The sequence below is a fragment of the Littorina saxatilis genome, linkage group LG13 (assembly GCF_037325665.1).
Source record: "Littorina saxatilis isolate snail1 linkage group LG13, US_GU_Lsax_2.0, whole genome shotgun sequence".
Classification (NCBI taxonomy): domain Eukaryota; kingdom Metazoa; phylum Mollusca; class Gastropoda; order Littorinimorpha; family Littorinidae; genus Littorina; species Littorina saxatilis.
The window spans coordinates 28,745,380-28,771,652 of record NC_090257.1 but is presented as its reverse complement, the minus strand read 5'-3'; the positions used below and the strand labels follow the sequence as shown (position 1 = coordinate 28,771,652).

Sequence of the window (26,273 nt, the reverse complement as noted above, 5' to 3'; positions counted from 1 at the left end):
GTTAAAAAAAATCGATTTCCTCGCCAGACAAGGAAAACCAAGGCATCCTGTCAGGGAGAGAATGAGCCGAACTCATTTTGACTTGAGTTCAGGATGGCAATCTACATCCTGTCTGTTTCCTGTGCTTATCACGACGAATACCCGATTCAATCCTGTAACAGCCGAAGTCGGCTTCTGTGACGTATTCCCCACGAGCTACACCAAGTGGGGCATCCAGATCCAGATCCAGATCCAATCTGCAAAATAATCGCCACTCTGCACCGGAGGCCCACCTCACGATATAACAAAATCCAACAGGTTACGCCTCAGTTATTGAATCATTGTATATAAAAGTCTAACGCCTTTGCCGCCAAAAGTGTGCACAGTCGGCAATAGACGAATCCCGAAAATAACTGTCGGGTTTGTATGGGTTGTGAAACTGAAAGAGTGAATACCCTTGATTTTTACTCGGACAAACATTGTAGCGGCCAATCACTAGCGAGGGGTGTGTCAACAACACGTGGACAGGAGCACGTGTGACTTTATTTGTCAGAGAAAAAAGCAAGGGTATTCACTCTTTCACAACCCATACAAATCCGACGGAGTTATTTCCGAAAATAGTCCATTCTCGACTGCACTTTTTGTCTATTTCTTAGCCCTTTTGCTAGACTCCGGATTCGACTTCCATCAAATGGGTATCATCTGAATCACTGAATCATCCATTTGTAACGCGCAGCTCCCCTCTTTGCACCCGACAGAAAGCCAAGAGAGAGCAAAGCCAAAAGAAAACATTTTCCAAGCTTCGTTTTCCACCCCATCATTACTGCCCCGCAGGACAGGTAGGGAGTCGGGCTATGAGCCAAAAGGTTGATTAGATAAGGTGATTAACTCCAGAGCTGTATGGAATTCTGACTTTCTCCCGCCGCGCTCTTTCACCAAGCATCAGTACACTGCCGTGACCTCATGCAGTTCAACAGACAAGCCATCAACTTTTTGTTGGCATGAGGTTTCATTCGTTGATTTGTGTGTTTGATTGTTTGTTTTAAGCAGAGAGGGGAAGTCGATTGCTTATTCTACACATTTCTTGACAAGTTTAATGTCTACGTGCCACTGCCAGGAAACTGATTTTATGCATAGCTGTCGTTTCTTCTTGTTTTATATTAACCCTTACCATGGTTGTTGAGTCTCTTTGCCTGGCCACACCTGTAGTTTATGATCCCACAAGCACCCATACATGACGCACAATTGGAAATATTACCGTTTTCTTAAAATAAAAAAATTAAATCCTTAATGACACAGTAGCATATAATATGAATTTCACCAGGGTAAGGGTTAAGATCCCTTGACGTTAGCACTCTGATGTTATCAGTTTTGTCTGTCTGTATCTGTTCTTGTTTGTCTAGAGATGCTTGTGTAGTCATGGTTTCCCAGTCTAAAAGCGGGTTCAATAGCATGACAGTTAAACTTGGACGTTGTGCAGCAAAACAATAGCTTCAAATAAACTCAATTATACTTACTAATAACTATGATTAATCAATAATATACCCGGCCGGAGCAGTCACATCGAAGCAATAGGATACACTGACAGGAAGCTACCGGTTTCATGTACAGTTCACTCAGTCTCACTTCCGTGTCACTGTCACGACCATCAACCTAGGATCAGCTAACAAATACCTACAGGCAAATGATGTGCAACCCAACACAACAGAGGCACTAATTTCTCTGTCGGCGCCATCATCATCAATGCACGTTACAACCTCACCGACCTCCCGACCCCCTCTCTCTCTCACACACACACACACACACACACGGTACTGACACTCACAATCTCTCTCTCCCTACTGCTCCCACAATACAACACCGCAAGTCCAATCATACAGAGCAGTTCCAGACAAGACTCTCTCTCTCTCTCCCTCTCTCTCTCCCTCTCTCTACAGAGTCCCCGTCTCCAGATCGTATCGCACAAAAGATGCCGAGCAAGCTGTTGTGTAGTCGGGGCTACAGGTAATTGCACGCCACCCCACACACAGGTAATAGCAAGGTAACAGGTGCGAGGCTGCAACTGATCAGGTAATGCTACCTGCTTGTGTAACAATCTTCTCTCCCCCCCCCCCCCCCACCCTCCGCCCCCACATCGTCTGTGGTCCAAGAGTTCTGGCACAGGACCCCTTCAATGATGCCCCAATCGGCAAGCACGAAATGGAAGTTGCACGCCTATCTCGTCCTGTGCTGAGATTACACGCACAAAATAGCGTGGAAGGAATGAGGCTGTTACTGGGAACGCTGAAAGAACTGCATATCTGTGGAGATTGTCGTTTCCAGCACTTTGGCAAGGACCTTTACGTAACTCGTTAAAAGCACCTCGGTTTCACAAACAATTTACATAAAGGGCCTGTTTCTATATATATATATAGAGAGAGAGAGAGATTACAAATGCCGGTATAGTACTACCCGAGTAACATTAGGTTTTCCTCTTAACAGAAGAGCTCGAGTCAAATGACATCGTTTACTTTGATGACCAACAAAAAAGAATCCCATGATATAAAATGCTGATCTTAAAACTGGAGGGCCTCCTTGTGCATGTTACCATCAAATTACGTAATATTTCGAGAGAGAGAGAGAGAGAGAGAGAGAGAGAGAGAGAGAAAGAGAGAGAGAGAGAGAGAGAGAGAGAGAGAGAGAGAGAGAGAGAGGGGGGGGGGGGGGAGACGCAGTATCAAAACTGTAACCGAAGAAAAGGCGTCACCTGACTAAAAACCCTCAATAACCGCAACATTTCCAATGACTGCTTACCTCACTCTTCCCTCTCTAAACCCACTCTCTAGTCCCTCTCACAAATCTTGCCAGTACAGCACTTGGCGGCTGGAAAAGACGAAGAGATGCCTGTGCGAGGGTAAAAAAAAAGGAGATAAAAAAAGATGATGGTACCTGTCAGGACTTTGCATTGTTGTACGTAAGGCGGGGTGGGGTGTGAATCCACTCAGCAACTTCAACAGCTCTAAATGTCAAGGGCCTGGCTACATCCCCCTGCTACACTCCAGTCACTGGGTGGTCTGGAGCTACTACTGCCCTCACCCGCTGCTGATTACAGGTGTCCAAACATCGTCAGGCTTTGTCAAATACACGCACGGGTGGGATGAAGGTCACGCACATCTCATATCGTTTAAGAAAATTATAAATAACTATGAATATGATGAAAAAAGACCCATTTAAAATATAGCGTGTCTGCATGTCTTGTTATGTTATAATTATATGAAGTCTTATATCGCGCGCGTATCTCCAGACTCGGACTCAAGGCGCAGGGATCTATTTATGCCGTCTTTAACTTGTGCGTATAATTCACTATAAAGAACAGGTTGGAAAATATTAAGGCATCTCTCTCTCTCTTCTCTCTCTCTCTCTCTCTCTCTCTCTCTCTCTCTCTCTCTCTCTCTCTCTCTCTCTCTCTCTCTCTCTCTCTCTCTCTCTCTCCTCTCTCTCTCTCTCTCTCTCTCTCTCTCTCTCTCTCTTTCTCCCCCCCCCCAATCTCTCTGACACACAAACGAAATAACTCTGCAGCTGATCAGCACAGCCAAATCAGCTCAGTCAGCTCAGTCACAAACGTCAAACGACGACACCGATCACCATTTGACAACGGGAAGACTGCCAAGTTCCACTGTCCTACAAAGTGTAAACAGGACACATAACTTGTCAGTGCGACAAAGTCTTCCTGTCACCGGAAACGTCGTGTTCGCAATGAGTATGTATAATGCATTACTCACAATGTGACGCTTCGCGGCTACAAGTACAACAATACGAGAAATCTTTGTTCAAATATATTCAACGCCAGAATTGGTGCGGCTTTCAGAAACGAATACATGTATGTACAGTATACAAATATTGCAGGCAGTAAACAAACCCCATTAGAAATCAAAATACGAAGACGAAGATTAAATAAATTGGAAGTTTGGGTCCAGATAACTCAGGAAGACTCCTACATTTACTGCAACATTCAAAACAAAATCATGTGCTTTTGCATTTTGGAAATAAATTCTATTGATTGATTGGTTGATACATCTCCCCCCCTCCCCCCCCCCCCCCCCCCCAATTCCCAGAACAGTGCTTTTACGGTAAAATCAATTGTGCAGTCTGGGACACGAGTCTGCGGACCCTCCGTCCGATCAATTACTAGAGTGGTGCGAAGAAGCGGTAATCCTTATTACAAACATTTATTACTCTGCGATGTGCAAGCACTGAGATGAATGTAAGCTATCGATTACTACAGTGGTGCTTTCTTTCTTTATTTGGTGTTTAACGTCGTTTTCAACCACGAAGGTTATATATTGCGACGGTACTACAGTGGTGCGAAGAAGCGGTAATCCTTATTACTAACATTTATTACTCTGCGATGTGCAAGCACTGAGATGACTGTAAGCTATCGATTACTACAGTGGTGCTTTCTTTCTTTATTTGGTGTTTAACGTCGTTTTCAACCACGAAGGTTATATATTGCGACGGTACTACAGTGGTGCGAAGAAGCGGTAATCCTTATTACTAACATTTATTACTCTGCGATGTGCAAGCACTGAGATGAATGTAAGCTATCGATTACTACAGTGGTGCGAAGAAGCGGTAATCCTTATTACTAACATTTATTACTCTGCAATGTGCAAGCACTGAGATAAATGTCTCTTTCTTTTCTTTATTTGGTGTTTAACGTCGTTTTCAACCGTTCAAGGTTATATCGCGACGGGGAAAGGGGGGCATGGGATAGAGCCACTTGTTAATTGTTTCTTGTTCACAAAAGCACAAATCAAAAAATTGCTCCAGGGGCTTGCAACGTAGTACAATATATGACCTTACTGGGAGAATGCAAGTTTCCAGTACAAAGGACTTAACATTTCTTACATACTGCTTGACTAAAATCTTTACAAACATTGACTATATTCTATACAAGAAACACTTAACAAGGGTAAAAGGAGAAACAGAATCCGTTAGTCGCCTCTTACGACATGCTGGGGAGCATCGGGTAAATTCTTCCCCCTAACCCGCGGGGGGATGAGATGAATGTAAGCTATCGATTACTACAGTGGTGCGAAGAAGCGGTAATCCTTATTACTAACATTTATTACTCTGCGATGTGCAAGCACTGAGATGAATGTAAGCTATCGATTACTTAACTCAGTGTGTGCATCGCTGGCAAGTAACCCAGCTACACTGGAAACTCGGTGTTAGTGTTACAAAAAAAAAATCAGACATGACATGCGAAATGACCAAAAAGGAGGGAGCAAGGTTTGCCAAATCAAAAATAAGACAAAGCAAAATAATAAATTAATATACGTGAGGTTTTGGGGTCTTTTTTGGGGGGGTTGTCAACCCTGAGCTGAAATACGAAAAGATAACGATTTGCACATAGTGAGTGTACCTTAATTACTGCTTCAGATCCAATACAACTGAGCATTTTCCATGTCAAACAATTCGACCGTGTAAGTCAGCGTTAGAGTGTCAATCAATACTCTACAAACGAATGCAGTAGGAAGTGAGAAACTGGTTCATAACTGAGCGGGCAGTAGGGCGTATCTTGCGACGAATAGCCCAAAGCACTTACGCCCTTCTCACAGGGAACTGAGGAGATGTGTGTAGAGGGAGGTAAGATTTCACAAGCAGCAAGGATATCCGCTAGGAAATGAGATGAGGAAGCAGACATCATCGTACGAATTTCTGACCTGCATGACCTCAAATACGTAACCTGGCCTGACCAAGAAATTATCCGGCAGTACAAAGAAGAAACAAGTCGCGTAAGGCGAAATTACTACATTTAGTCAAGCTGTGGAACTCACAGAATGAAACTGAACGCACTGCATTTTTTCACAATGACCGTAGTCCGCCGCTTGTGCATAACGGAGTGAAACTGACGAGCCTGTTCAGCGCAGTAGTATGTATGATAGTGGTTTCGCTGTGCTGCATCGCACGCTTTTCTGTACCTCTTTGTGAGCGTGTTTTTAATCCAAACATATCATATCTATATGTTTTTGGAATCAGGAACCGACAAGGAATAAGATGAAATTTGTTTTAAGTCGATTTCAGAAATTTAATTTTGATCATAATTTTTATATTTTTAATTTTCAGAGCTTGTTTTTAATCCAAATATAACATATTTATATGTTTTTGGAATCAGAAAATGATGGAGAATAAGATGAACGTAAATTTGGATCGTTTTATATAAAAAAAACAAATTATGACAATTTTCACATTTTTAATGACCAAAGTCATTAATTAATTTTTAAGCCACCAAGCTGAAATGCAATACCGAAGTCCGGCCTTCGTCGAAGATTGCTTTACAAAAATGTCAATCAATTTGATTGAAAAATGAGGGTGTGACAGTGCCGCCTCAACTTTTACAAAAAGCCGGATATGACGTCATCAAAAGTATTTATCGAAAAAAAAGAAAAAAAGTCCGGGGATATCATTCCCAGGAACTCTCATGTCAAATTTCATAAAGATCGGTCCAGTAGTTTGGTCTGAATCGCTCTACACACACACACACGCACAGACACAGACACACACACACATACACCACGACCCTCGTCTCGATTCCCCCTCTATGTTAAAACATTTACCGGTAGTCAAAACTTGACTAAATGTAAAAATGAAACAACCCTCCCCTTCTCCCTCAAACACACCAACAACTGAATGGGGCAATACACGTAGGAGGGTGGCGTTCGGCTGTTGTTCTTGACGAGGGACGTTCAACACCAGGAATAACTTGACAGCGGAGTTCCCTGGCTTAGAGCCTTTTCTTAAAACGGCACTAACTCGGGAGAAATACCAGCGATACAACAAAAGAGGGGGGAGGGGGGGGGGAGTAAGATAACTCGATGGCAAAAACCAATGACCCATAGATTCGAGGGGGGGGGGGGGGGGAGACATAAGGTACTCGCTGGCAAAAACCAATTAATTACAGATTCGGGCTGGGCGGAGTATACTCGATTGGGTGGGGTGGGGGGGGGGGGGGGGGTGTACTCGATGTCAAAAACTAATGACTGACAGATTCGGATGGGGGTAAAAACCTATGATGACTTATGGATTGGGTTGGGGGGGGGGGGGGTACTCGATGTAAGAGAAAACAAACAGTGTTATTACTTTGAGTTTCGCCATAACGCTTAACTGTCCGTCGTTTTACACCTGGGTCATTAGTCTGCTTCTACGCTGCCATGTTCGTATCATTTGCTGGCAAGACTATGTCCGATTACACTCCTACATCCTTTGCACACAACCAACCGTAAGGGAGAAAACTCATCTTCAAAACCAATCAAATAAGCCCCTATCTTAGTACGAATACCATCATCGACGTGATAGATTTTCGCAGTGTAGAGAAGGGAAAATGGCATATTCTTGGAAGGACTAATAATGTAAGGCTTGTCCGTTTTTCATTAACAATTCTTGTGTCCCAAAACGTAGACAGACACACGCTCTTCTAAACCAACTAAGCAAAATAATCACCATTTCTACCAGCATGGCCGTCATTGATTTTCGCAATGTTCACAGAGAGGAAAATCCGATCTTGTTTCAACCGAAAGGCTTGTCTGGCCTTGAACTGAGGGCACGAGGTTACAAGCAAAGTTATCCACTTTCGCCGTGAAAGCCAGCAGGCAGCGAGCACCGCCACGGAGATGCTACAAGTCGTGAATGACAGAGATCAATATAGCTGAATATGGCATCAAGACTAATCACGGAAGACCAAGGCCACAAGCCGCCCATAACGAATAACGATGAAGGCGAGCATGAGAATTATTCTGTATGCGCGCAAGCGAAGTGATCGGATTGGATGTACAGGGCGGTTCAATGCACAATTACAGTGTACACTTTTGTCCACAAACACAGATGCATAATTTGCAAATGACAGTGCAGTGTAGAAATGCTGTGCAAGGGAGGCTTAAATCTTCGTCTACCAAAAGAGATAAAATTAACATAATCATCATGAAGTTGAGCTACAAGCCTAAAGGCACACCCCTTCCCCTAAAAACAGGCTCATAAACTCAAACCTGGCCAGGCTTTTACATAAGAATTAAGATACAACAACAACAACAACAACAACAAAACAACAAAAAAGAGAAAAAAAAAGATACAACCATCCCTCGACTTGTACACTTTGGGGGGGGGGGGGGGTTCCTGACAAGGGAGTTCCATTATTCGACAAAACATAGCACAGCATCTTTAATTGGGCGTTGATAACTGTTTAACAATTTCATCCGAAAACGGCGTATGGCTGCCTAAATGGCGGGGTAAAAAACGGTCATACACGTAAAATTCCACTCGTGCAAAAAACACGAGTGTACGTGGGAGTTTCAGCCCACGAACGCAGAAGAAGAAGAAGAAGACTGTTTAACAAAACAATTTACCGGAAACAGAAGCGGACTTTAAAGTCCAAACTTCGAACACGTTGCTGAGTAAAGTTATAGGGTTTAACGTTATCTAATAAATTGTTATCAAACTCAGAGTTAAACTAGTCAATCTGTCGTGTCCCAACTGTAAGCCAGCGGACTGTCTCTTTTCAAAATTCAATCGTCATACACATGCTCTTCTCAGATTTAATCGCTGTTTTCCCTTCCAATGACACTCCTACGAGACGAACAAAGAACGGTTGCGTCGCCCTCCCGAAAATACACCATTCAAATTGCATGCACGCGCTCGAAGACTATGCCCATTCGGTTTACAATTCCGTGACAGTGTGCACTGACAACATTATTCATTCAAGGAAATCCAAGATAACCACACCCCCACCCGCTACCGTATTTGATTATCCACTCCTTTCCAATCATCAGCTCCTATAAGCAAAACGACATACTGTAAAACAAGTGTTGCCCCCTCGCCTGATACCGTGTACACTTGTAGGGTGAGTGCAAGAGAGAGAGAGAGAGAGAGAGAGAGAGAGAGAGAGAGAGAGGGGGGTGGGAGAGACGGACGGGGAGAGGGGGAGAGAGAAAGCGTGTTCATGGACGGTATCCTCGTCATTCCAGCGTCGCGGACGACGCTGGTATCTGTGGTTGGGAAGAACGTGCCTGTGGAGAATTAGTCTCCAAGCCAAAGCGCGCTGACTCTCCAAGCCAAAACAATTTCAAAGCTGAAAAAAAATGTACAATTTACGCGAAACGATTAAACACAGCTTTCGGGTGTTTTTTTTAATCTAAGATGTACATAAATATACCACTCCGACCATAAGGAAAAGAAAACAAGTCGCGTAAGGCGAAAATACAATATTTAGTCAAGTAGCTGTCGAACTCACAGAATGAAACTGAACGCAACGCAACGCAGCAAGACCGTATACTCGAAGCATCGTCACTCCACCGCCCGTGGCAAAGACAGTGCACGTGGAATTGACAAGAAGAGCGGGGTAGTAGTTGCGCTAAGAAGGATAGCACGCTTTTCTGTACCTCTCTTCGTTTTAACTTTCTGAGCGTGTTTTTAATCCAAACATATCATATCTATATATTTTTGGAATCAGGAACCGACAAGGAATAAGATGAAAGTGTTTTTAAATTGATTTCGAAAAAAAAATTTTGATAATAATTTTTATATATTTAATTTTGAGAGCTTGGTTTTAATCCGAATATAACATATTTATATGTTTTTGGAATCAGCAAATGATGGAGAATAAGATAAACGTAAATTTGGATCATTTTATACATTTTTATTTTTTTTTACAATTTTCAGATTTTTAATGACCAAAGTCATTAATTAATTTTTAAGCCACCAAGCTGAAATGCAATACCGAACCCCGGGCTTCGTCGAAGAGTACTTGACCAACATTTCAACCAATTTGGTTGAAAAATGAGGGCGTGACAGTGCCGCCTCAACTTTCACGAAAAGCCGGATATGACGTCATAAAAGACATTTATCAAAAAAATGAAAAAAACGTTCGGGGATTTCATACCCAGGAACTCTCATGTCAAATTTCATAAAGATCGGTCCAGTAGTTTAGTCTGAATCGCTCTACACACACACACACACACAGACACACACACGCACACACGCACATACACCACGACCCTCGTTTCGATTCCCCCTCGATGTTAAAATATTTAGTCAAAACTTGACTAAATATAAAAAGACACACACAAAAAAAGACCGAGAGGAGCCGAGTCAATCCGAGACCAACCGAGAGGACGTGTTTCGCGCCGTTTCGACGTCGTTTGTTCAGATGCGGCCGGTTGGATCAGTTGCGGTCATACAGGGGCGCCTTGCACAAGAAAAGATCTTCAACAATCCCGATCATCATCATGGTACAATAATGTTTTGTGTGCCCCCACGTATGTGTTCTGTGCTAATAATGCACGGTTGTGAAATGTCCGTACACATTTTGTGGCACTATGTAATTGTTAGTGCATCCTCCTGCGGATGCTTCGTGCTAAAAATGCACTTCCATTAAAATATTGTACGCTCATGTCAGTAATATATTTTCAATTGTTTCTCTGTCAATTTCAAGTGTTTGTTTCCAATTACTTCAGTATCTCCCTGTTGCAATTCCAGGTGATTCATTATGCATGTGCCAATTTGAGGTGTTTAATTCTGATTCCTGTATTTACAGTGTAAAATTAAAACTATTGTTTTCAAACATTCCTATGACACCTGGTAATGGTTCTGTGGTTTTGTTTTTAATTTGTATTTTGTTTTTCTGCAATAAATATTTGAAATGGATCTGAGACTGACTTACTACTTTTAGCACTCTTTTTCACCACATTCCAACGTACAGGTATTGCAATATCAACTCTTCCTTTCTACCTGTTTCAAACAAGCTCTATTTTTTAATTAAAAAGTTTTTACTAAATGTCTTAACATAGAGGGGGGAATCGAGACGAGGGTCTTGGTGTATGTGCGTGTGTGTGTGTGTGTGTGTGTGTGTGTGTGTGTGTGTGTGTGTGAGTGTGTGTGTGTGTGTGTGTGTGTGTGTGTGTCTGTCTGTGTGTGTGTGTGTGTAGAACGATTCAGACTAAACTACTGGACCGATCTTTATGAAATTTGACATGAGACTTCCTGGGAATGATATTCCAGGACGGGTTTTTTTTGTTTTTTTTATAAACGTCTTTTATGACGTCATATCCGGCTTTTTTGTACAAGTTGAGGCTGCACTGTCACACCCTCATTTTTCAATCAAATTGATTGAAATTTTGGCCAAGCAATCTTCGACGAAGGCCGGACTTCCGTATTGCATTTCAGTTTGGTGGCTTAAAAATTAATTAATGACTTTGGTCATTAAAAATCTGAAAATTGTAAAAAAATAAATTATAAAACGATCCAAATTTACGTTCAGCTTATTCTTCATCCTTTTCTGATTCCAAAAACATATAAATATGTTATATTTGGATTAAAAACAAGCTCTGAAAATTAAAAATATAAAAATTATGATCAAAATTAAATTTCCGAAATCGTTTTAAAAACTATTTCATCTTATTCCTTGTCGGTTCCTGATTCCAAAAACATATAGATATGATATGTTTGGATTAAAAACACGCTCAGAAAGTTAAAACGAAGAGAGGTACAGTAAAGCGTGCTATGAAGCACAGCGCAACCGTTACCGCGCCAAACAGGCTCGTCACTTTCACTGCCTTTTGCACTAGCGGCGGACTACGTTCAGTTTCATTCTGTGAGTTCCACAGCTTGACTAAATGTAGTAATTTCGCCTTACGCGACTTGTTTTTTCTTGTGGCTGTTTGATCAATTCATAGCAAGCATTGACTGAAATAAACAATTTATATATCCAGCACAACATGCAATTCATTGACTTTTGACCCTAACCTTTTAACACTTCCCAAAATAAATTTTTGGTGGACATTGCATCGACGCTGTTCATTTTGAATGAACATTTTTCTTGTCAAAGTTGTCGTTGAGAGCTTGCACGCGGTCGACGCTCAAATAGATGCTTTCGCAGTGACCGCCATTTGAGATATGATCTTTTTATATTTAGTCAAGTTTTGACTAAATATTTTAACATCGAGGGGGAATCGAAACGAGGGTCGTGGTGTATGTGCGTGCGTGTGTGTGTGTGTGTGTGAGTGTGTGTGTGTAGAGCGATTCAGACTAAACTGGACCGATCTTTATGAAATTTGACATGAGAGTTCCTGGGTATGAAATCCCCGAACGTTTTTTTCATTTTTTTGATAAATGTCTTTGATGACGTCATATCCGGCTTTTCGTGAAAGTTGAGGCGGCACTGTCACGCCCTCATTTTTCAACCAAATTGGTTCAAATTTTGGTCAAGTAATCTTCGACGAAGCCCGGGGTTCGGTATTGCATTTCAGCTTGGTGGCTTAAAAATTAATTAATGACTTTGGTCATTAAAAATCGGAAAATTGTAAAAAAAAAAAAAAAATTTATAAAACGATCCAAATTTACGTTTATCTTATTCTCTATCATTTGCTGATTCCAAAAACATATAAATATGTTATATTCGGATTAAAAACAAGCTCTGAAAATTAAATATATAAAAATTATTATCAAAATTAAATTGTCCAAATCAATTTAAAAACACTTTCATCTTATTCCTTGTCGGTTCCTGATTCCAAAAACATATAGATATGATATGTTTGGATTAAAAACACGCTCAGAAAGTTAAAACAAAGAGAGGTACAGAAAAGCGTGCTATCCTTCTTAGCGCAACTACTACCCCGCTCTTCTTGTCAATTTCACTGCCTTTGCCATGAGCGGTGGCCTGACGATGCTACGAGTAAAATGGCATTGCGTTCAGTTTCATTCTGTGAGTTCGACAGCTACTTGACTAAATATTGTATTTTCGCCTTACGCGACTTGTTATATTTAGTCAAGTTTTGACTAAATATTTTAACGTAGAGGGGGGAATCGAGACGAGGGTCGTGGTGTATGTGTGTGTGTGTGTGTGTGTGTCTGTCTGTGTGTGTGTGTGTGTGTAGAGCGATTCAGACTAAACTACTGGACCGATCTTTATGAAATTTGACATGAGAGTTCCTGGGTATGAAATCCCCATACGTTTTTTTCATTTTTTTGATAAATGTCTTTGATGACGTCATATCCGGCTTTTCGTGAAAGTTGAGGCGGCACTGTCACGCTCTCATTTTTCAACCAAATTGGTTGAAATTTTGGTCAAGTAATCTTCGACGAAGGCCGGGGTTTGGTATTGCATTTCAGCTTGGTGGCTTAAAAACTAATGAGTGAGTTTGGTCATTAAAAATCTGAAAATTGTAAAAAAAATATTTTTTTTATAAAACGATCCAAATTTACGTACATTTATCATTTTCTGATTCCAAAAATATATAAATATGTTATATTTTGATTAAAAACAAGCTCTGAAAATTAAAAATATAAAAATTATTATCAAAATTAAATTGGCCAAATCAATTTAAAAACACCTTCATCTTATTCCTTGTCGGTTCCTGATTCCAAAAACATATAGATATGATATGTTTGGATTAAAAACACGCTCAGAAAGTTAAAACGAAGAGAGGTACAGAAAAGCGTGCTATCCTTCTCAGCGCAAGTACTTCCCCGCTCTTCTTGTCAATTTCACTGCCTTTGCCGTGCGCGGTGGACTGACGATGCTACGAGTATACGGTCTTGCTGCGTTGCATTGCGTTCAGTTTCATTCTGTGAGTTCGACAGCTACTTGACTAAATGTTGTATTTTCGCCTTACGCGACTTGTTTTTTTCCTCGGGGGTTACCATTTCCCCTTTCCAAAGCTTCGGCCCATAATGAAGTCCGAATGTTGTATTTCTCCGCCGAGGAGAGCATCACCAAACAAACGTCGATCCACATTCGTATCATCGAGATCCTGTGTCAAACTCAAAGGCAGGCCAGACAATAACTTACCTATAAGCTAACTCCATTTTGCTCCCCCCCCCCCCCCCTCCTCAGAAGCCGGCCTATGGAACACATACAACAAATTGAACAATTACGCCAGACTGCGCCCATCACCCGACCCATACTCCCGCAATCACACCAGCCCCAAGCGAAAGAAACTTGCCTGAAGTCATCCTTGATTTTGTGTAAGACACATGTCAGATATTGTCCATCACGTTATTCCGCTCTCTACATTTATAACCCTTCCAAGATCAATGAAATCGCCCACGCCAGCATTCTAATAATACTAACACCTTTAATCAATTCATGTGCCGGAGTCTGATTCTCTTCTGTACACAGTACAGTAAAGGCGTTCCTTGAAAATGAACGAAGACGTTGCGAAGTCTTTTTACGAAAATTCAGTGCCAAAGCTTTGTTCAACGAGCTTCGTCAAATAAGAATTCGCGAAGTACACTTCGCCCTATTCATATCAGGCTTGACGCTTCTGTGCAATCAATGCCACTGGTAGTTTAGTTCTTACGCCTATAACGTGTCGGAGTCTGTCAAAAGAATAGTGCCAGACAAATCGAATTCCACCCCTGCCTGACATGCTAGCGGCAACCGCCAGGTCACGGAGAGTGGCACCAGCTGTCAGAGCTCATTTTCACCAGCACGCGGTTCTCGTCTGTCACACTGGTAAATTACAGAGAGAGAGAGAGAGAGAGAGAGAGAGAGAGAGAGAGGGAGAGAGAGAGAAAGAGAGTGTGTGTGACAGGGGTGTGGGGGGGGGGGGGGGGGGGAGAGGATGTATAGTACAGTCTTTGTGGGGGAGAGAGTCCGGAAAAGGAAAGAGAGGCCTTTATGTCAGAAAGGCTTATTGGGAAGGAGAGAGAGATCGAGAGAGAGAGAGAGAGAGAAAGGGAGAGAGAGAGACTGAGAGGGGGGGGGGGGGGGGGGAGCAGATAGTGAGCATTCATCTATAGGAAAAAAAACTATGGAGAGCGTGTAAGCACAAGACACAGATCCAGAGCAAAACTTGAAAAGTACAGAGGCTGTGAGAGAGACAGAGAGACAAACAGACAGAGAGACAGACAGATAAACAGACTGACAGAGAGACGGGGTGTGAGGCGAGCGTGCGAGAGGAGACACAAAGACAGTTCTAAATGTTTGCGAGTGCAGTAGCCCCCGGTCACGCTGGTCCTGCCGGACCACAGAACATATTAATGCCCAGATTGATGGAGCACGTGCTGTTCGTCGGTGTTCCATCGCTCACGCCACAGGCATTAGACAGTCGGCCTAAACCATAGAACAGAGGCCTTGACAAGTGTGGCTCTCACTTTTTTCCATTAATATTGCATGCATTTGGCCCATGACCGTTGGCGATCTCAGAGTTCCCTGCGTTCAAATGAGCAGCTGCTTGGTTGACAGGCAGGTGTTCTCCGAAACTCATTTTGCATTCTTAGCGTCGCCTAGAATATCTCCCTCTATACCGTCAGTCAACAACAGAAAACTAGCTGCATAGCATAGCAAACGGTGATCGTGCAAGCAACTTTCCATCAAAGTGAATCATAGGCATAGCTGTTGAAAATCCCGTTCCTTCTGTCATTGGAAGGAATAAAACCCATACATGGGTGATCAATATAAAATATATATTAATTTAATTTAATTTTAAATAAACCGAATATTGGAAAGCAGAAAGCAGATAAAACTAAGAGCAACAGCTCACTGTTCGTAACTGTAACAGAACCAGACCTTCTGTGCCTGTCCATAATCCAAAGATAAGACCCGAAGACCATTATGATTAATTAACACAGGGCGCACTAGTAAATGAAACCCTGTATACACCAAGTAAGGTCTCAGTTATTACATTAATTCAGCAAAACTATTCCACTCCTAAAAGCAAAGAAAACAGCCAAGTTAGAGATGTTTGATGTGTGTTTAAGTGGAAGGATGCTCTCATTCCAGGAAAAGGCCAGAAAGGATCCATGGAGATTTGTTTGTTTGCTTAACGCCCAGCCGACCAGGAAGGGCCATATCAGGGCGGTGCTGCTTTAACATATAAGGTGCGCCACACACAAGACAGAAGTCACAGCACAGGCTTCATGTCTCACCCAGTCACATTATTCTGACACCGGACCAAACAGTCCTAGAACTAACCCCATAATGCCAGACGCCAGGCGGAGCAGCCACTAGATTGCCAATTTTAAAGTCTTAGGTATGACCCGGCCGGGGTTCTAACCCACGACCTCCCGATCACGGGGCGGACGCATCTATGGAGATAAATAAATAACGAAATAGTCCACATGAGAATGACAGTATGTTCAAAAGCAAATGGCAAGCTTAGAACTTCTATAGAAATTTCTCATTTGAAATAGCTTTCTGAATAGATGTATTAACAAAACATCGTTGGTAAAGAACAAATAGGTGATCATAACAACACTGCAGGAATCACAAAACGAGATATGATTCTGTAGCATTTTCCATCATCTGTCACCATATGTCAAGCTCAATTTTCATCTCAGGGTAGAAAATAACATAGGAATGGCAGGTAAATTGTCAAACAAATTGTCCACCGAGGAAATCAATCATGACAATACATGGCTAGTAATAGGCTGGTAAAGCGACTACATGCTATCCAGTGCTACCATATTGATTCTTGTTGTTTGCAGAGCTGACTCAAACCCTCACATGATTGAGAGCAAACTAGAGAGCTCTTATTGCATCTCATGCTGGCGTTGTCAGCAGCTAATAATATTAAAATGTTATCATTGCTTTGCAGCATCCTAATTACATAATTTACATCACATGTAGGACAGACAGAAAGTGCAAAGTTGCTTATCTTTTTTTCGTCATTACAAGAGAGAGAGAGAGAGAGAAAGAGAGAGAGAGAGAGAGAGAGAGAGAGAGAGAGAGAGAGAGAGAGAGACAGAGAGAGAGAGAGAGAGAGAGAGAGAGAGAGAGAGAGAGAGGGAGAGGGAGAGAGGGAGAGAGAGAGAGTTTTTGTATAAATTTACAATTTTAACTGTACAACTAAAAGTCAAAAAGGTACTTGTTACTAAATTTATATCAATCACTTTCACCATCAGGACTGCAGATGCAAAAAGTCTGTACCTACACTGCTATAGTAACTCTAACACTAACAAACAATGAAAAGCAGAAGTGAAGCTATGTGACTGTGAGGTGTAAAATAAGTCTGTTTACCCTTGTCTTCCTTCTAAATCTGAAGGGATCAACTGCAAAATGTCAGCACTGCAGACTTGCAAAGTGGTTACACATGGCTAGCCTAAGTGCTGCGGATGGCACACATACTTTATCTCACTCCCTCAGGCCTCCTCAAAGGCCGCCAAAGTGCACACAACAAGTGATTCATCACTCTTGCATTTGGCACTTGTATACATGTATGTAATGATGTATGAATGCATCATTGTAACTTGTGCAAATGTAATAAAAACATTTCTTACTACTAGCAGTGCTGACTTGAATTTGAATGTCTTGAACACGATTTTCCACAAGTTAACAGTACACACAGACTGAGACTTATCATTGTATCAAACAAGAAAATCTAAGTCTTACTCAGTTACTGTCTGAAGTTCCAGACTTGTTTATTATTTTGTTCATACCAAATCAAGTCGAATGACAGTGTCTGTGGACTCTACAGATCTCATTACGCAACATGCTCCAGTGTTGTAGTAGTAAGGATTAAAGTTGAAACTATGAAAGTAAAACACACTTGGCATACATGTTTGCTTCTTTGTTGTTATTGCTGATAGTGTTAATGGATGCTTTTTTGGTTTCAGTAAATGAGCAATTGAACACTTGTTCATTTACCAAATGTATCCATTATAATATTAATGCTGCTTAAGTATGTTCAATTACAAACTAGCCCATTGTGTATGAATGGAACCAACAAGTTATGGCCTGCTGCACCCATTGCCCATGTATCTGATCACTCCACAAACAGTGAGACTTCACCCTTATTAGGTTATTAATATTATCTGAACGGAACTGATTGTTAGAACTAGAACTAGAAGAAATGTTTAAATGTTTAACAAAAGCATACAGAAGTCAACGCTTGTAAAAGTCAAGTCAAGTAATGTAATCAAATTAACTGTTATCTGTCATGGAAGTCAGAAGTCATCAGGAATGAGTGTTTGATGCAATTGTCTTCTTAATTTTGCAAACTGTCAGTGTATGATCTAGTTTTGTAAAAAAAATTGCAGCAGCAAGGATTCTAGTATTAGTAAGTCATTATGGAAACAAGCAAACAAAAAAGTAATAATAATACTAAAACACAGTAATGCTAATAGTGCTTATTTGATCAACAATACTTGGTATTCAATATTGATCAGCTGCTGCTAGTGCTACAAAATTCAAGCAAGCTCAACATTTTTATGCAACAATGTTGCACTAGCGATAGCTGGTCCAGGAAGTCAGCTCACTTTATATCCACAACTAGTGCTCGGGCTAATTCACTGTTATACTACACAGTACACTACTTGTATACTGCACTGGTGTTTCTTTCGCCCTGCCAGTGTCAATTACTCAATAGAAAACATCCACTTTTCTGGATGTCATTAAGTCTAACTTACCGTAATTTACTCTTAGTCTTACGCTGAGTGGAAGTGTAATTCCATAAGAGCATAACTTGTAAGCAAGTAACACTAACATTGTAAGAAGCATTTTTCATTATGCTGTGACATTTTAATTTAAGAACTGTCATTTTTCCATACAGTTAATAATACATGTATACATGTATAACAAAGGCAATTAACTGGTGCTACTGCTAAAGGCTGGGACTGGGAGTGGCAGTATTACAAATTGATAGTATGGTAGTTGATACATCCATGTCTGGATTTTGAATGCTTTTATTAGTTTTAAATCTTTTCATCATACATTTTTTTGTGTTTACATCAATTTTGTAGACTACCCTCTCAACAACAACAAAATTGCTAGTATTTAGTACTATTACTCCTAGGAAGAAAGACAAATTGTTTATCATTTTACAAATAATATCTGAAATTTATATTGCAGATGTAATATGATTGATTCATTTGTAATACTAATAGGACTGAGAATGATCATCATGATCATGTACTCAATCTGATAGCAGAAAAAACTTCTGGGTGCTGTGTTAGGTTAGAAAACTAGCACCCCTTACCATGATCTAATGACTAATAGTAATAGTGATAATCAAATTATTCTAGTGTATTGAGAGAAAAATGAGCAATGAAAGAATAATACTTTAATATTTTAATACACACAACTACAATAATTATATAAACAACTGTGTTCATGGGTGTATACCTTCTACTGACCATGTACCATACATGTCATAAGGCCAAAAAAAAAAAATTGTCTGTTTAGGGTAACCCGACCGACCCTATCGATTTGGCGCCGACCCAAAAACTTTTTTTTGATTTCAAAAAAAAAAAAAAAAAAAAAAGAGGTAAAAATGCTAAAAAGAGACATTTGGTGTTTCTTTCTCTCCCTTTCTCTCTGTTTTATTTATACGTTAGTTTTGAAACATGTATTCATCAAATATAAGAAGTGAATGTTCAGCCAACATAGCATTTACACAAAACAACAACAACAACAAAAAAAAAAAAAAACTACCTACCTACCGACCCTACTTTTTTTGGTCATGTTACCCTAAACAGACAATTTTTTTTTTTTGGCCTAATGATCATAATTATGAACCATGACGTGTGTTTAGGCTTGCTTTGCCTTTTGTCTGCTACAATGTAACTGGCAAACTGCGAAGCACTAGCAGTCTTACAACTTGTTTACACCCCCGGTATAGGGGTGTGTAGAGGTTTCGCTCGATGTGTTTGTGTGTTTGTGTGTTTGTGTTCGCATATATATAGATCTCAAGAATGAACGGACCGATCGTCACCAAACTTGGTGAACAGGTTCTATACATTCCTGAGACGGTCCTTACAAAAATTGGGACCAGTCAAACACACGGTTAGGGAGTTATTGGTGGATTAAGATTCTACAAGGACTTATAGAGTGACATATTAATGGTCAAAGGGAAATAACCTTCTCAGTTGGTGGCAGTGAGAATGGTTATTTCCCTTTGACCAACGGGGGTGTTTTTCCTACCTCGAAGGAATTTCTTGTTTTGTTAACTGTTTCATTGTTTTTTGTTGTTATTTTCCAATAGTTGACATAATTTTTCCAACTATATGTATGCCTTCTACTGACCATACATGTCATAATGATCATAATTATGAACCATGACGTGTGTTTAGGCTTGCTTTGCCTTTTGTCTGCTACAATGTAACTGGCAAACTGCGAAGCACTAGCAGTCTTACAACTTGTTTTGTTAACTGTTTCATTGTTTTTTGTTGTTATTTTCCAATAGTTGTCATAATTTTTCCAACTAAACCCAAAAGGCTGTCAATGAGTGTCAAACGAAGCGGAACAAAAGCTCCTGCTACTTCTAGGTCAGAGGCAGGCTCCCGTCTGAAACTTCTTTCTTCGCGAAACTATGTCAAACGGGACCCAAAACAAATCGTGCCCACTTCGGTTTATCGTCGAAACTTTGGGAGACAGCTTGCCGAAAACTTCACGACCTAGCAAAGATACTCAGGAATTAGAACAAACGGCGGCCGCAGCCGGCTTGCTCCATGTGTAGTATACAAACATTAGCAGACTCGTGCGAGTAACGGGCAGCGCTGACTTAGTCAGAATCCGTCTGCACCGAGCTTCACAACAAAAATAGAGATGAGGGAGAGAGAAAAAAACTTACCGGTGTGGATCGTGTCGGCAAGATCATACTTGGTGCAGATCTTTGGATAATCCTTTAACTTTCTGCCACTTAAATTCACTTCTCCAGTAAACTGTGCATCCTCGAATACTCGATCGACAGTCCGCCCCATAACTGGGGGGCTCTGGCCGCCCGCTCCGTACGAAGCGGCCATCTTACAACTTGGACATGCTCACTGCGCATGCTCCTAGAGTGAAAAGCTTACAGGAAGTGATGTTCCCAAGCCCAGAATGAGCTCATCAAAAACCCAAACAAAAGAAAGGGGTGCGAGTAGGGGAGAAGGAGATAGGGAGATGGATGAAAAAAATGCATGGGAAACGAGTGAAGGATGAAGAGAAAGTGCGCCTGTGGAAAACGCACCTCTTATCTTATCTATTTATAGTATACTGTAGTTCACAAGGCACTCGGGAAACTAACCGGAGGGAATTCTCACGTTCAACTTATTTAGAGTCTGTGAAATAACAAATAATACAGATCGCTTTTTCTCTCGGCAGGCCCACGAGTGCGTGTATAATGTAGCCTGGCATTCATGCGCTTGTTCATTTCCGCGGGGTATACTGATCAGCATTCAAGTACTGCCCGCAGTACGCGGTACCGTGCATTTTTGTGACAGATATATATTATGTGTTGTGCGGTTGGACTCCTTGTATAATTTATATGTTGTATGTCCATACCTGCTCTTTCCGAATTTTCGATTATATTAAAAACTGACGAATAGATTTTAAAAAATCTCAGTCACACTCAAAGACCCAGTTTCCCGACCTTAGTTTGTCACCAAGGTGGTCAATGCAGCAGCGGGCAGGGCGACTCAGTCACTGAAAGAGATAGTGAGGAGGGGGGGGGGGGGGCATATTTGTTGCAATAATTGTCGCACGGACAGTAGTACTCCGGCCAATTAATCGAATGATCAACGACTGATTGGCACTTGTCAGTCACTGAGTCGATCTCTCTCCCCGGCGCCCAAACCGGTTAAACGTACCCCCAGTTTCTCTTTTTTTAATATATATTTTTTTAAATGAGACAGTAGAAAGTGAGTCAGGGTGTACAAACTGGAACAGAGTAAGAACGACTCGTTAGGGGGCAATAAGCAAGAGTATGATGAATTTAATGGCGGCATTTTGCTCAACCATACATAGAGAATAGAACAAGTTACTCTATTCTCTTTGGCTCAACTCAGCAACTCGGCCGGCTTCAGACATTTCCGAAACATAAGGGAAACAACCATAGTTATAAATTGTGGACCAGGCCTGCAGGATTCTCTTTCCTTCCAGCGTAGCATACACACGCTCGCGCGCGGACTCGCACACACACACACACACACACACACACACACACACGAAACAGGCAGGCAGACAGACCGACAGATGAACTTTATTTTATAAGGCCGCGATGCCCTTTATGCATTTTCGTTTTGTAATGGCATATATTACAATCCTTACATACAGAAAAAAAGTATATACGCTAAAGTATAGTTATAACTGAGTCAATAATCATATGCACGACATAACCCGGCCATTACGCCCGAGTGATAATACGCCTGTCCTACTGATGTAGGCCTAAACCCTTATTTCATCAGCGCCAGCACAGATACGCTTTTTTATGAGAAAAGAGCATGAACAAATCACTCCCCACGATAGGTGTACTACAAAGTAAACATTTCTTAAAAAAAACAAAAAACAAAACTATACCGAATAACACGATCAAATTACTCCGCACGAAATGCGTAACTCTCGAGTAAATATTTCGTACACAAATTTGACTCCCATATATATATATGCATAACGCATGTAGCGCCAAATTTACTTTCACCTGGCATATGAAAAATACTGCCCACGACAAGTGTACATGTACACCGGGCCAAGTAAAAATGTCGTACGGAATTTTGACTCCCCATACAAATATTGGCAAGAAATTGTTACTCCCGGATCTTCGTGAAACTTTACATACAAATTCTACCGGATGCGTGTTTTTCTTCTTCTTCTTCTTCTTCTACGTTCCCGGCCATACATCTAGATGTCCAGTCCAGTGTTGAGTGCAAATCCCGCAGTCAGCCGCAGTGATGCCGCTGTCCCCCACAGCTTTTCGCGGAGCTCCACTTCACTCGGCCACGTTTGGCGCCTCAGGGTGTCGAAGGTTGGACAGGCCTGCAGTACGTGCTCTGGTGTCTGGGGGCCTGTGTCACACGGGCATTGATCCGTGTGTGAAATCTTCAGGCGATAGAGGTGGGAGAGGAGCCGACAGTGTCCAGTTCTGAGCCTGAATATGGTGACTTGCTGTTTTCGATCCAGCTGATGGATATCGTCTTCCTCGGCCCCCAGGAGCAGACGTTCCCTCCAGGCGGCTCTGAAGTGACTTCGTAGGAGGGTCTTTTTTTCTCCGTAGGATGAGGGGTGTGCTGACTGTTCCAGCATACTTCCCTCCTTGGAGAGTCTGTCCGCTTCCTCGTTGCCACTGATTCCGCAATGGGAGGGAATCCACTGTAGGACGACAGTGGTTTTGCTGCTGAGGTAGTCCAGTTCCTGCTTTATGTCTTGCAGGATCTGTTCTCTCTCTCTGGTCTGAAGGCTCTGCAGGAGAGATCGGCAGTCTGTGAGGAAGACTGTCTGGCCAGGTAATGCCTCTTCCTGGTTCAAGGTCTGTGCTGCGAGGTGCAAGGCGTGTGCTTCAGCTCGGTAGTTTGTGGAGACTAGGCCAGTGGCGACAGACTTGCGGAGCGAGCTGCCGTCAGGGAACTTGATGTAGACACCGCCTCCCCCATTCCTCACAGCATGCTCGGCTGAGCCGTCTGTAAAGACTTGGGTCCAGGTGGTGGTGGGGTAGTCCCTGTCTAGTGTTTCCAGGGTCAGGGACTTGAGCACTGCTTCTGGTTGCTCTTGCTTTGCTCCAATCCCAGGGACGTCAAGGATGATGGGGGGGACATCCAGTGACCATTCCTCATAGTCTTGGAGCATTTCCAGTGGTTGGCCAGTTGATGGGGGTAGAGAGCCTTTGTGCTTGTGCTGAAGTGCCTTGATCAGGTGGTTTGGGCTCTGTCGCTTGATTCGGTTTTTGGTTGGGGCTTGGAGTGTAGAGTGCAGTGGATGGGACGGGAGCCTCTTCATCTTCTCACTCTGCCTCAGGAGTTTTTCATCCCGTCTCTCTTCCAGGGAGGTCAGGCCTGCCGTCTTCTCCAGTGCCGAGATGGGGGTAGTCTTCATGCCTCCTGTGATGAGTCGCAGGCCAGCATTTTGGACCTTGGCCAGGTTGTCTGTGTTGGTTTTGGCTGCAGTTGACCAGGCGTTTGAGGCATATTCCATGTGGGGTCTGACAGATCCTGTGTAAACTTGAGTCAGGATCTTCATGTTGGCGCCCCACTTTGTTCCAGACAGTTTCTTCATCACAGCCATTTTCTTGGTGGCTTTGCTGTGCATGACGGAGATGTGCGGGGCCCACGTTAGCCTTCTGTCCAGTTTCACCCCGAGATAGGTTGGGGTCTCTTGCTGAGGGATGTTCTGGCCATCGAGTCGCAGGGTGAACTCCTCTTTCTTGGGGGAGAGTGAGCAGCATGTGGCCTCGGTTTTTGTCCTGTTGATCGTGACCATCCACTCTTTGGCCCAGTCTGAGAGGTGGTTCATTGCTTCCTGCATTCTGCACGCTGCTGTGGTGATGTGTTCTGCTCTGGTCCATACAGCCAGGTCGTCTGCATGGAGTGCCCTTGAGATGTGCATGGACAGGTGGTCAGCAATGTCATCGATGAAGACAACGAAGAGCGTCGGCGCGATACAGCTGCCCTGTGGAACGCCCTCTCTGATCTTCACCAGCATGCTTGTCTGTCCTTCCAGTTTGACTCGGGCTGATCTCTGGAACAGGTAGCTGTGGATCCATGCAATCATCTTTCCGCACACGCGTTTCTGGAGGAGCTTCAGGAGCAGACCTTCCTTCCAGACCTTGTCGAACGCTCGCGTCAGATCCACAAAGACGGCCAGCGTCTTCATTTTCTGTTGAAAGCCGTTCTCAATGTCTTGGGTGAGCAGTGTAATCTGGTCCTCCGTGCTTCTGTTTTTTCTAAAGCCAGACTGGGTGGGGTTGATCAGCCCGTTCTTTTCCAGGTGATGCTGCAGGCGGCGGTTGACCATGCGTTCCATCAGTTTGCTGAGGCAGCTGAGGAGGCTTATGGGGCGATAGCTGGTCTTGTTGTGCCTGTCTTTCCCTTTCTTCAGGACTGGGGTGAGGATGGCCTCCTTCCAGCTGAAAGGGAAGACCCCAGAGTTCCAGGACTGGTTGTAGATGCCCAGAAGCTTCTGTTTGGTGTGGCTGCCAAGGTGTCGGATCATCTCGTTGGTGATACCGTCCTTGCCTGGAGCTTTCTTGTTCTTGAGCTGTCTAGTGGAGCTGTTCAGTTCATGTATTGTGAAGTCATCAGTCATGCAGGCTGATGTTTGCTGCTGCTTCCTTAGCTCCTCCTTCATCCTCATTCGCACCTCCGCTGTTTTTTCTCTTGGTACTTCCAATAGACTATCTTCTCTAAAGTTTTCCGCAAGCAGGGTAGCAGCTCTTTTCCCAGTGTAGATCTTTCCATCTTTTTTTAGGAGTGTTGCTCTTGGTGTACACTGGTGGTCGTCATTTAGGGTCTTTATGAGCTTCCAGAGCTTCCCTGTGTCTCTCTCCATGTTCAGAGAGCTGGTTTTCTCATGCCAAGACTTGCGGATTTCCTTCGTCTTTCCTTCATCAAATTCAGCTCTCGATTTGTTGTAGGCCGTTGTGTTTTCTGGGGTGGGGTCCTTTTCGAGTAGCTCTCTGGCTGATTTTAGCTTGTCATGGAGATCTTGCAGATCTTTGCTCCAGTATGGTTTGTAGTCTTTTCTTCTTCCTCTCGGTATACTCTGCCGTGCTGCCTGGAGTATGCAGTCAGAAATCCGCTTGACGTTGATGTTAATGTCCTGCGTAGAGTCGATGGTGGTTTCTTGGCAGAGTATGTCAGTCAGCCTTTCAAATTTCGCCCAGTTCGCCTTCTTGTAGTTCCAGCTAGGCTTTTTCCTCATGGGAGAGGCCTGTTCTTGCAGGGAGAGCTTCAGCAGGATGGGTAGATGGTCACTCCCTCCTAGCTGGTCTGCAACACTCCTGTCACAGATCTTATGGATGTCTTCAGTGGCTATGGCGAGGTCTGGGGTACTTGTCGTCTTCCAAGCTCGGGACAGACAGGTGGGCTTGTCGTCCGGCTTGTTGATGAGGATGAGATTTTCATCAATCATCCAGTCTTGTTTTTCTTCATTTTCTTCGATAAGTGTCTTTGATGATCCGGCTTTTCAAAATAGGTAAGGCGACACTCTCACGACCTCATTTTGTATATAAACAAAATACACACACAAAAACCAACCAAAAAACAAACAAACAAACAGCGTAAAAGGACAGAACAAACAAACAAACAACCAATCAAACAATTGTCAATTTATTCCAAATTTTTTTAATGATATGCTAACAATTTTCGAACAATATAATTATGTTGGAGGAGTAAAATGTTCGTGCTGGGAGGAGGTTGTATATTCGTACGTCGTTCCGTAAGCGCTCACCCCCCCCCCCCCCCCCTCATGTACGGACTTTGCCTCAAAGTACAGTAGGGGGTGGGCTTTTACTCGATACTGGGCGCTTACAAGGTATAGTTTACGGTATCCCACGAAGTGTTTACTCCGGGGGGAAAAGCTCATTACGATATTTCTACTCGGAGTAAAATTTTATAGAGTAAAAATTTCGTGATGG

At 42.6% G+C, this 26,273-nt stretch overlaps 1 protein-coding gene and 1 long non-coding RNA gene across 4 annotated transcripts in view; one reads left to right on the top strand and one right to left on the bottom strand.

Moving 5' to 3' along the window:
* Nucleotides 1-20,700, bottom strand: part of LOC138945451 (leucine-rich repeat and calponin homology domain-containing protein 1-like) — a 114,509-nt gene extending 93,809 nt beyond the window's left edge. For all 3 annotated transcript variants that reach the window (XM_070316880.1, XM_070316881.1, XM_070316882.1), the window contains exon 1: nucleotides 20,520-20,700. In XM_070316880.1, the coding sequence (XP_070172981.1) occupies nucleotides 20,520-20,691 (172 nt within the window). In that variant the 5' untranslated portion in view covers nucleotides 20,692-20,700. The remainder of the gene's footprint in view (nucleotides 1-20,519) is intronic.
* Nucleotides 1-26,273, top strand: part of LOC138945457 (uncharacterized) — a 350,740-nt gene that overhangs the window by 163,877 nt on the left and 160,590 nt on the right. The gene's annotated exons all lie outside the window — the stretch shown is intronic.